At 44.8% G+C, this 12,101-nt stretch overlaps 1 protein-coding gene across 1 annotated transcript; it reads left to right on the top strand.

The window, feature by feature from the left end:
• Positions 1–9,272: 9,272 nt before the first annotated feature.
• FOXQ1 (forkhead box Q1) lies at positions 9,273–10,879 on the top strand. The gene has a single exon (XM_036741971.1). The coding sequence runs from the start codon at positions 9,273–9,275 to the stop codon at positions 10,818–10,820; it is 1,548 nt and encodes a 515-aa protein (XP_036597866.1). The 3' UTR covers positions 10,821–10,879.
• The last annotated feature ends 1,222 nt before the right edge of the window (positions 10,880–12,101 follow it).

The raw sequence follows: 12,101 nt of genomic DNA, 5'->3' as shown, positions 1-12,101 counted from the left end.
AGGGAGATGAGTATTCCTGACTTCAGGCCTGGCATTCCCTACACAGCTGCCCATAAAACCAAATTGCATGTTTATTTGTTTGTTTTTCAAATCACTCACTTTTCTTTAGAATTACATCCCGTATTCCAGGTAACATTTCAAGATATTAACATTTCCAAAAATCCATGATTGCAACACTGTGGTTTCCTCTCTCAATTGATGAAGACTAGAAATCCTCCACCCTTTATGCAATGCTTTCATGAGTCATCAGAGGGCTTAAAAGTATTAGGACCTGCTATAAAAGACCCTTAGCTATATTCTGATCTTCATTACTATTATTTTAGTAGAACTGGTCTGTTAGTCGGAATCCTGACTTGGAAACCTCGGTGAAACTCCTTGGACATCAGATCCTCCTGGAAACTTGTCCTTGGCCCCGGGGCTTTCACCTTTCACTAATTTTTAAACCTCCCCTGATCTCTGACCCCCAACTTCAGGAACCATGTTTCCTGACCCTGCCAGTTGCTGAACCAGCTTGGTTTCTTGGGGTCAGAGATCTGCCACTCTAATTATGTGACCTTCTGCTACTGCAGCTGTAAATGAATGCATTAGTCTGGCTTCTGATCCCCCTTTTCCATCGTATGTAACCTTGCTGCCACATATTCTAGACCACAATAATGGGTTTTCAAACTTTTGTTTTGTTTTTAAGGAAGGGAACAAAGAAAATGCAAATTCAGGGGGTGGGGGGAAATTACCACCTAAGGTAACTGGACATTCTTAGAAAAGAAAATTAAATCGTTAGCAGACAAGATAGTGCCTAAGTTTTCTAACTGAATTTTAAAGTAAAGATCCCCAGATATACCTTGGTCTTAATTATCCTTTCTAAGCTAGGAACATCTGGTTTCCTCATTGCCCCAGAAAATAATGGCATCTTCTGCAACAAAACTTATTCCAAATCAGTAGACTTGGCACTCCTCCAGATCGAGAATGTTGAATCAAGCTCATTTTTTTTTACCTATTTTTCAATCTCAGACTCATTTTCAGCCAAACAGGAAGCCTTCTGATTGCATGGTAGTTTGGGGGGGGGGGCGGGGTGTTCCATCCACATTCCTACCTAATCATCATCTAACTTACCCTCTTCTCAACCAAGAGAAAGTGAAGGAAATACAACTATGGGGTACTCCCATCACCTCAGAAATGGAATATGCCACTGCTCCAAAAATAGACAAAGATAAACCCACCCAGGGCATCCTACCTAGTGGACTGTCTGCCTTTAGATGATGAACATCTCCCTGCCTGCCTCATCAGAGGCATCAGAGGATGACTTCGATGGAAGGTCCACCCAGTTTCCATCCAGTTGTGGAAAGATATGCCATGTTAGTTAACTGCATGTTATTAGTTAAATTACTTCATCTCCCTGATTCTCATTGTCTTCATAGGTAAAACTGGGATTGACAACATTTCTGTGTGTGCACAAATGTGTGTTTGTGTATGTTTGTGTATCTGGGCCTGGACCATTGTCCAAAAGTAGTTGCCTTTATTGTTGTTGGTTTTGACATCATTTTTATTTTTCAAGTAACAAGTATTTCAAAAATTAAGCTGTTCTTCTTAGTTACACCACCACCACCACCCTCCACATTAAGCTAATTTTTTAAAAACAAAGAAAACAAATACTTAAAGTCAATACATATCTCCATAGTCTGGCAAAACAAATTCCCACACTAGTGATGTCCAAAAATAGATGATTGACATTTCAATTAAATGAAACAAAGGTATGCTAAATACCTAATGGGTGCAGGTGAGAGATACAAAATTTAGATAAAGCACAGGTCCTGCCCTCATGGAGCTTACAACGTAATAGAGATATGATATGAGACACACCACAGTCATGCTGAGTTCATAATAAAAGGTACACAGCATGAGGAGGGGGGAGCAGAAAGTGAAGAACGCAGAAGAATTAGAGAAAGAATCTTTGGAGGTGGGTTTTGAGCTGCTCTTTAAATAAAGGGCAGGAATCTAAAAGGTAGGTCCTCAGAAAGCATACCTGGCATAAGACACTGTCTAAGAAAACTGTTACCCACCTTATGTGTTAGAGAAACAGTTACTATTTACATTCACTCTGAGCCAGGAGGGCCCCAAAAGTGGCTATTAAGTGATGCTTGGGCAGGGACTTATTGTTGTCCAATCTATGAGCTCCAGAGTGAAATGGGCTTAAGGCTTGGTCTTTGAGAAAGAGATCTAGCCAGTAAACCCCAAGTTAACTAGGCAGCTTTTGGCCATCAAAATTTACCTTCCTTTGGAGAGGACAGGTAGAGGCAGAGGCAGAAAATAGTAACTGTTTCTCTTTTAGCCAGCAACCCTGAGGGTCTTCCCCTCCCAGTTTGATTTTTTTTTAATTAAAGGGCCATCCCTTGACTCACTTCTTAAAGAGGCCTATTTACTGAATGGGAGAACCAGAAAAAGCTAAAAGGGTCCCAGTGCATCCTGGGCCATCTCCAGTTCTCCAGATGAGTATCTGGCCACTGGACCCAGATGGCTCTGGAGGAGAAAGTGAGGCTGATGACCTTGCACAGCCTTCCCTCATTTAAATCAAAGTCAACTGCAAGTCATGTCATCATCTCCCTAATGTCATGGTCCCCTTCAAGAATGAAGGACAAACACACATACTCTCTATCACACTCTGATTTTCAGCCAAATTGTGCTTCTCTCTGTCCCCAAAATACGTCCCTTATGTTCCCACCTTCATTCCTTTGCTCATGCTGTTCATTATTTTTGAAGTTTCCTCTCTCTCTCCTTCATTTGTTGAATTTCTATTCATCTTTTAAAGTCCAACTTAAATGCCACTGCTCCCCCAGCCCTGAACCTTTGCTGATATATCTTATTGATCACCCTCCCCCTTTGCCAGCATTTTGTACCTCACTAAGACATTTATCATGTATTGTGATTATCTGTGTTTGTGCCTTTTTTATCCTGCTATACCCTATATTCCATTAAAGTTTACAATCCAAATTTTGCTTCCTGTCACTCTCCAGTCTAGGACGATGCTGTGCACAGAGTGGGTATTTAATAAATAAATTGAAATGAGTCACAACACACTATCTCTCTCTGCAAACCTTGTCTCCATTTATTTCTAATGTTAAATGGAAAGTCTGATGAACCTGGAAAAGGTGGGAATCTCTTGTCTTTGAAGGGTTCACTTGTTAACATATTAATAATAGCTGAAGTTTACATAGAGCCTCGAAGCTGGCCAAAAGACTTTGTATATATCATTTCATTTGATCCTCACAATAACCTTGTAAAGAAAGTAGAAGTACTATTCCTGTTTCATGCATGAAGAAACTGAGCCTAAGAATTTCAGTGACTTGCCCACAGGCACACAATTAGCATCTGTGACAAGATGTGAACCCAGAGAGTCCAACCCTCATTCAACTGTTTAAATTGATTCTACTGACATACTGTCCCTACAATGCCCCTTTGCTGGGGAATCCTCTTTCTTTAATAATGGTGTAGTAATGGGTTGATATAGACTCCTTGCTTCTGAATTGAAGTATTTTTTTTAAAAGTTTGCTTACTTTGAGTATCCAGTTCTATCTTTAGCTGAAATAGAAGTAGATGACATAAATATTGTACCTCCTTCCCTATAGTCTGGCAAGAAGCTCAAATAATCTAGTAGAAGATTGGGGAATGTGATTAAGATTTTTTTTTAAGTTCCCTGGGGCTAGGAGCCTATGTTCCATGCATTTGATGAAACTTATAATCAATACTATTACAGAGCACCACCAGTCTACAAAGTTATCTTAGATATTACAGGAATGCAATTATTTCCTTCCCAGGTTGCAGTTTTAGAAAGTGAAATGATAAACCATCACCTAATGATGGAAAGTCTTAAATCCTCAAGATATTTTCTAAATAGATGTTTCCATTAGTTCTTGCTTCCCTAAGATAAATACATTATCTTCTCTTATCATCAAAAATTGCTTTAAGTAGACCATCCAGGTGAACCACAAGATCATGGAAATGTAAATTTGTCCCTTGTAAGGTTTATTCCCTTAGCTTCACAGAAATTAAGAAGTAGGAAAAAAAAAGAGATGAACTAATGGGTCTTTAGTACCAGCAAGGGTTTGGCCCATATCCACCTTCATTGTTTTATTATTAACAAATCAATAGCATACCCCCAAAGGACAGAGAATTAGGTAGCAGAAAACAAGTTGCCTTTCTGGGAAGCTTTTTAACAAATAGAATAATGCATGGGAACTTTGAGCAGTAAGTGGGCACTTAAACTGTGTCCAGCACAGATGCTGCTGTGCCCAAGATGCTGAGTTAGCAATGCATATATGGATGAGGTGCCCTGTGTCCAATGCCATATTCAACGACCTCCCTTCTTGTAGAATCAAAGAATTTGGGAGCTGGATGGGATCTAAAAGGATATCTGGTTCAACCCCCTATGTTTTACAGAAGAGGAAACAGGTATAAGGAAATAAGCTTACTTGCTCAAGTTTGAACACCTAACCACTGTTGGCCTAACCTAAGCACTGCTAACACATCCAGGTCTCCCAAATCCCAGCCCATTACACTATTGCAGACCTGCACAACTTGTAAACTTCTTCTGGCCACAGATAGGTAAGACTAGAGACAGACTGACCATGGGTTGGTTGTCTCAGGTCATGTGACTAACAGGAGAGTGTGCAGTAGCAACCCTACATTTTTCAAGGACCACCAGAAATTCTTTGGCAAGACACAAGCAGTCCTCAGGCCCTATGTTGTACAGCCCTTCACCACTGTGTAGCCGAACACTTGTGATTCACTAGTCTGTAAAATTACCACTAACAGTAGTGATTAGAGAGAGGAGGAAGAGAAAAAGAAGATTATCCCTAAACATCTAAAGCAAATAATATTTATGTTGGGATTGAGGAAAGGGGAGCTAGTATTGTTATTTATTAAAGAATTCCCAAATATTATTCAGCTCTTTGAGTCTGTTCCATCGTTTCTCTGTTTCTGTCCCATTGTCTGCACACTTTAAATTATGTAACATTTCTTCTTCAGGTACCCCTATAGTATTGGCCACCTAGCCCAGTCAAATCTCCAAAATTTCTACTTCATCCTGAAAAATAAAAATCCTTACTTAAGAGCCTCCACCACTCCATCCTAAAAATAAATCAACATCAAAATCTCCTCCCTTGTTTGAGGAATCCTGGCAAGGTCATGAAGCAGAGTGGGAGCTATTCCAAAAGAACTTACTTCACACCCAGACACCACCATTGATTTGCCAAGGAAATATGGGCCAGTTTTCTAAAGGTGGGGGAGGGGTAAACTTGGCATATACAGTGCCAATTCCAGAACATTTACAATATGTGTCAAGGGAAAGATTTTCCTTTGACCATTGATCACTTAAGCTATGAGTTTCCCAGATTGTGCCCTCTCTTCTAAGCCTCAGAGTCCCTGAGAGACATATGAGTTGGTGGTTCCAGTTTCCAATCACAGGATCCTGAGATTAAGGTCCCGGTGAAGCTGTTGATGGGTGCTATCTTCCTGACCTCTCTGCTCAGTGCTTTAACATTTTTGGCTTCTATTTGGCAAAAAGGAAGGAGGGAGAAAAGGGGGGAGGGGAGGAGGGTGAGAATCAACCTTTGGAACCAAAACAAACACTTCTTTTATAAACTATGTAGGATGATCAACAATTGCTTCTTTGTTCCATAACTAGGAAGTGGAAGACCCAGTGGAATTCAGAACCTGGTCCACTCACCCAAAGAGGACAAACACAGCTCTGAAGGACTATTCTGCCCCTTGAGGCAGTAGGAGATAAGGGGGAAAGTAAAACTAGATTCCCAGAGATCCTGTTACAGAGTAGTTCCCTCTCCCAAACCCAACTTGGGATACACAATACACTCAGTCTTGTATGAACTTTCTTTATAAGATCACACCTAGGTCAAGGAAAAGAAATAAATCTAAACTAACTTCTCTCCATCATCTCAGGTTATGGAGTTTTTCTGGTTCAGTGATGGGTCCATTTGGTCTTCCCCTATTAATGTGAGTCCAGAGCCAGGGATGCCCTTGGTTATGCTGGAGGGAGCTGGAAGTTTGCTTGGAGGCACCACTATATTGTGGTCCTTTTCGATGAGTTAAGGTCCCTGAAGTAAGGATTTGCTTTTTGTCACCTACGATGCATCCTACTGGTTCTGCTTCTTACTGAGTCAGTCTGGGAGCAGGAGAAGGGGGAGTTAGCAAAAGTTTTCATTCTTCAAGTTGCTGTGGTGAATGTGGGCTGTCACTTAATTCTTTTCATGGGCCAGTAGACTAACCTATAAAACAGGGATAATAATTCATTGATACTTGGAGTCAAAGGGCCCAGTTCAAATCCTGATTCCGCTATTAACTAGCTGTGTGACCTTAGCAAGTCACTTTCCCTAACTAGGCCTTAGATCTTCATCTTTAAAATGAAGGAATTAGACTAAATGGTCATTAAGGTCCCTTCCAGCTATAAATCTATGATACTCCATGGAGATGACATGATATAATAATGAGCAAAATTACTTTTGAAGTAATAGTAAATGAAGACTTCCTCTGGTTACCTTGTCTTCCCGACCATCATTGCCTCAGGGGTCACCAAATATCCCCCTGAGATAGTGGCAGAAAATTTTCCGCTCTTTTCTAAATCCCAACAGCTCAATCCCCCCCATACAGACTTCATTTTAATCTTTGAACATGGTCATCCCTCCCTCCAAAAAAAAAATAAAATAAACCCTCTCATATGTGTTTGCCCACTTCATTTTGAATGACTTTAAAGCTCTTTGAATAAAGATAAGAGAGGATTGTGTACGTTTTCGACACAAATGGTGGAAAGGTAATGAAATAAACATCAAAGGTAAGCTCCCCCCACACTTGCTTAGCCCTTGCTATTTACAACAAAGGCAGGAAAAAGGAGGAACCGTAACCTTAGTAATGGCATGCAGTTAGAAACTGTTGCTTTTGCAAAGAACCAGCAATGTCTCCTTAGAATTCACATCGATGCTTTTTTCAGGTTCAGGCCTTTGCTGAAATTCCTCAAGTAATCTGGAAAGAAAGAAATGCGGGAGAAATTCTCATAGCCGTGAGAAATCGCCCTTCATTTTCTGGCTCTTTAAAATACAAAATCCAGGTACCCTTATAAAGAAGTAAAGGGGAGTGAGTAAATGAAAAGAAATGGCCGAGTCCTCCTCAAATCCACCGGTCTGAGACCCACCCTACTTGTCGCTAAATGTTTACTTTGCAAAGCTTAGGTGAAGTTACAGTCCGACTCAGTCCAAGTTTTTTTTTCAAGTCCCGGCAGGTGCTCAAGTGCGGGCAAATCCGTGTAGGAACCAAGAAGGGAACCTTCGAACCCCGGAAGAGAATGAGTGAGGAAGCTATATAGACATCCCTTGGAATAGGCATCTCCCCATCCCAAAGAAAAACGAAGGCGTTGCTTTGATTCTTTTAAGTTCGAGGAAAAGATCACTTAGGGAGAAATCAAGTGAGATCAATAAATCAGGCAGACAAGTTTTCAACGAGCATATTGTATTGCAGTTTTAGAATACAAAAAGAAATTCTCATTTAGAGCAAGTTAATTCAAAAAGAGTAATGTCAAAGAAAGTATTTACCATTATAAGAGGCACTTGCAACACCTAGTAGGGAGCAGCGTCATTTCCAGAAATACATTAGCCTGGGATATGCATAGCTCTTGCTCTTTTCTTATAGTCTACCATACGATTTCCCTGACAGGGTTTTTACACCTTTCCCCTTGCCCCCCCATAAGTAATGTTCTAACTTTACATGCAAAAACATGTCTGATGCTTAGTTTAGACAGACTAACGGCCTTGAGCTTTGAACATTTGATCAAATTTTTTACAGCACCTGGAATTCCACGGCACCAGCGGACACCATTCCTGACAGTCTAAAGCAGTCTCTGTTTTACCCCTAAGGTTTAGTTCGTCGCATCCCAGCTCTTCGTCCAACATCGCTCTACGTATGTTTGTATTTTAAGACAGCTAAGTCGCAAAACGTAGTGGAATCTACCCTACTCTAGCAGCTAGATGCCATTCCTGCACTTTACACCTGGGAAGGAGGAGTTTGCTATGCAAAACACACAACACACACACACACACACACACACACACACGCACGCACACACGTCTCCTGCCAGCGGTCCATCATTGGAAGGGAGGAGGAGGGCGGAACCTGGCAGACAGAGGAAAAAAAAAACACAACCTGCTCGAAACAACTTTCCAACAAGCTCTCCATGTCACTGGGATAATTACGGCTCTGATCTCGCCCATTAACCGCTGCCCACCTTTGCTACCTTGTCTCCCCACCCACCCGCCTTTCAGATCAGGAGTGAAGCTCCGCCTCCACTGAAGCAGCCGAGGGTTATAATGGGCCGGTCTGAAGGTGGAGGAGAGACGGAGCAAGGGAACGGGAGGGAGATAGATAATGATAATAATGCTAGTAGTAATAAAAAAAACCTGGCTGCCACTGCTGCGGCCTCGGGGAGTGAATCCAACTGAGCAAGACTAGAGGATCTAAAATCCCCTCAGCCCGCGGGAGCATCAACACTTCTACCACGGCAAAAAAAAGCCTGAGAAGAGATCGGGAGAGAGTGCAATCACAAAGCTCATTATTTGGAATCATATAGATTATATATATATATATCTTTTATTTATTTCCTTTTTTCCACTGCCATCATGGACAGTAATACAAATCCTTTCTGCTGCAGGAGACGAAAGAACTAACTTTTTTTTTTCCCCTGACGGATGACGAAATTTGAAAACAGCCTCAGTCTGACAAATTCACCCAGAACCAGCGCAGCCTGGGCACAAGGGCCTGCGTTCCCTCCCCTCCCCCTTCGAGGAGTACTCATTCCTCTGACTGGAGACAGCACCCACTTCACGTCCCCACACAGCACCTTAATCCAACCACCAGGCCCCTCCAAGATTCAGCGGAAGAGGAGTCGCATCGTCCACTGAAACATAGCTACTTTTCTCTTAAGAAAGAAAAGGGGAACAGCCGAAGGAGACAGGGAAGACTCAGGTTCCCACATCTCCACCACCTGCAAACTACTTCCTCCGACTGCTGTCTCGTGTCCAGGGGGAGCTGTCCGAAGAGAAAGACAATACAGGTGGGAAGAGAGAGGACGTAGGAAAAGAGGAATCTAAAGAGAGACAGAAGGCGGACAAGAGAGGAGGACAGAAGGGTTGGGACGAAAATAGGGGAGAGAGAAAACGCGGGAGGGGAGAGAGAGAGAGAGAGAGAGAGAGGAAAGGTGAAAGGTGAAAGGCGGTGGGATGAAGTTAGAGATCTTCGCCCCCCGCACCTCCTACGAGGACAAGACGGCCAGCGACCTGGAAGGCGCCGGCGGCAGCCGTGCCCCATCGTCGCCCCTCTCTGCTGCGGGTGAGGATGACCTGGGCTCTGATGAGGATTGTGCAGCTAACAGCCCGTCCTGCAGCAGTCTAGCAGGAGAGCTGGCGACCGACTGCAGCCACAGCAGCAGCAGCAGCAGCAGCGGGGGCGAAGGCAGCGAGGGCGGGTGCTCCGGGGAAGACCCCATTTTGACAGCCTCAGCCTCCGAAGGCGCTTCGACTGAGCCAGGAGGAAACTCCAGCGCAAGCAGCGGCGGTGGCGGCAACCCCAGCGGCAGCAGTTGCGAGGGAGGGAGCGGGCGGAGCAAGCCTTACACCCGGCGACCCAAGCCCCCTTACTCCTACATCGCGCTTATCGCCATGGCCATTCGAGACTCCGCCGGGGGCCGCCTGACCCTAGCCGAGATCAACGAGTATCTCATGGGCAAGTTCCCCTTCTTCCGCGGCAGCTACACGGGCTGGCGCAACTCGGTGCGGCACAACCTCTCGCTCAACGATTGCTTTGTCAAGGTGCTGCGCGACCCGTCCCGCCCCTGGGGCAAGGACAACTACTGGATGCTCAACCCCAACAGCGAGTACACCTTCGCCGATGGGGTCTTCCGCCGCCGCCGCAAGAGGCTCAGCCACAAGGCAGCGGCGCCCCCGTCCTTGCAGCCCGAGGAGAACGCTCCAGGAGCCGCGGCCGCAGTCGCTGCTGCAGCTGTGGCAGCTGCTCACCCGGCCGGCGCCGCCCGCCTGCTGCTGCCGCCGCCTCCACCTCCTCCCCCTCCTCCTCCTCCCCTGACTTCAGTGGGTCGTGTCCCAGGCGGCGGCGGCGGCGGCGGCGGCTCAGTGCCCTCTTCTTCCACCTCCTCCTCGTCCCTATCTCCGTCCTCCTGCTCCCCAGGCTGCAAGGGGGAAAACACGAGCCCCGCGCGCAAGTTCTCCAGCTCCTTTGCCATCGACAGCATCCTCAGCAAGCCCTTCCGCCGCCGCGGAGACCAGGGCGCAGAGACTAGGTCCTATCCCCAGCCCGCGAGGCTGCTGTGGTCCGCCGCCGCTGCCGCCGGCGCTTCCTCCTTACCGGGAGCTGCCGCATACCCGACCTTAACCGCCTTCTCTCCAGCCCCGCACCCCCAGCAGCAGTCCCCGCTGTTCCCCAGGGGAGGTGCGCGGGCAGCCACCGCAGGCGGGACTCTCTTGCAGCTGTACGCATACGGAATGGGCGAGCCCGTTCTCGTGGAGACTCGGAGAAGGGAGATGCCTCTGGCTCCGGCTTCTGAGCCTCGTGTAGAGGATCCCCAAGTGCAGCAGCTTTTCCTCTCGCCTTCCTTTTCCCCGTCAGCCCCGGCCAAGGCTTTCCGAAGCCCGCTGGCTGCGGGCAGTTCGCAGTTGTACTGCCCCCTCCGATTATCCGGAGCCTTACAAGCAGCTTCGGGATGCGGCCCCAGCACTTACCAACCTTACCCCATAGAGACTCTTCTCGCCTAAAGGAGAAAATGTGGTGCGAGAGGAGGTGGTGGTATTTGGGCTGGGGAATGGGAGGGGGAGGAGAAGAGAGAAAATCCGGGCTCTGGGTTTTGCACTTTCTGTCCAGAGACTTTAAAAAAAAAAATCTAAATTTCACGTGCCTTAAAGCCAAATGCATTTTCAACAGATATTTTAACTTAATCAATCCAAAAAAGTTTTATTTTGTCATTTAATGGACCAAAGCGATTCTTAATCATTGTTTAAAACTACTTGACTAAGACTTTTCCTCTCTTCTTTACCCAGAACCCCTTCATCCCTAACCCCCTTGCCCTTACACTTCTCCCTTGATTCTTCCTAGGCAAAAGAAATTTGCAGCTTGATCAGGGAACAATTCCATAAAATGTATGATGAGACTACTGTTTGGGGCATACTGGGCCCCACTCTCTGTGTGTGTGTGGTTGCATTTGCCGGTGTGTTTGAGTGTGAGAATGTCAGAGTTTTTAGGTCAGTTCTCTGCTATAAACCAATGCATCACTGTGCCAAAAGAGAGAAAACTGCATAACTCTAATTGAATTTGTTGCTGAATTTTTCTAGTTAAATTATTTATATTAAAAAAAGCTTTTGAATTGAAAATGTTGCAGGCAACGGGCTACAGCTTTATCTGTGGTTCAGTGATATCTAACTGTGGCCCTTTGGGACTAAACAGTTCCTTACAAAATTAGCATTATAAATTATGTTAAGTGCCAGGATCACTGCCACTGGAAAGCAGGTGTGATTTTTATTTTTAATGTTATTTTATTTGTATCTGTGTACATACACTGTGTAAATTTTATAAAACTCAGGCATATGCTTATTTTTGAATAAAACTCACAAAACAACAGGCCTTAGTATGGTGTGTACATCTGGAGTGTCAGAGGTTGTTTTGGTCAAATGGTGAGATCCTAACCTATTCTGGGATAAGAAAAATTGCAGAGTTTTAGGGGATTTATTGCTAGTCTCCCACATTTTCATTGCCTTCTTCAAATGGGCCCTTCTTTGAACGAGCTTAATAAGGCTTTATGTTCTTTAACTCTCTATATCCCCCACCATCATTAAGATCCACCTATGTTACCCAGAAACAGGTTCTAAGTTCTATGTCCCTCCAAAGAATGTTCTGCCTGGGAAATGAGCCTTTAAACAAACTCCTATCCAGGTAATCATCTTCTAGGAAAGTTACTTCTACACTGCTTAGCATATCCCTCCCCCCCCCTCCAGCCCCACCTCAAAAGCCTGAAAGAATTGTAATGTGTCTAGGTCCCAACA

The sequence above is a fragment of the Trichosurus vulpecula genome, chromosome 1 (genome assembly GCF_011100635.1).
Source record: "Trichosurus vulpecula isolate mTriVul1 chromosome 1, mTriVul1.pri, whole genome shotgun sequence".
Taxonomy (NCBI): domain Eukaryota; kingdom Metazoa; phylum Chordata; class Mammalia; order Diprotodontia; family Phalangeridae; genus Trichosurus; species Trichosurus vulpecula.
Note: the sequence above shows the minus strand (reverse complement) of the source record. Positions and strands in the feature narration are given on the sequence as shown.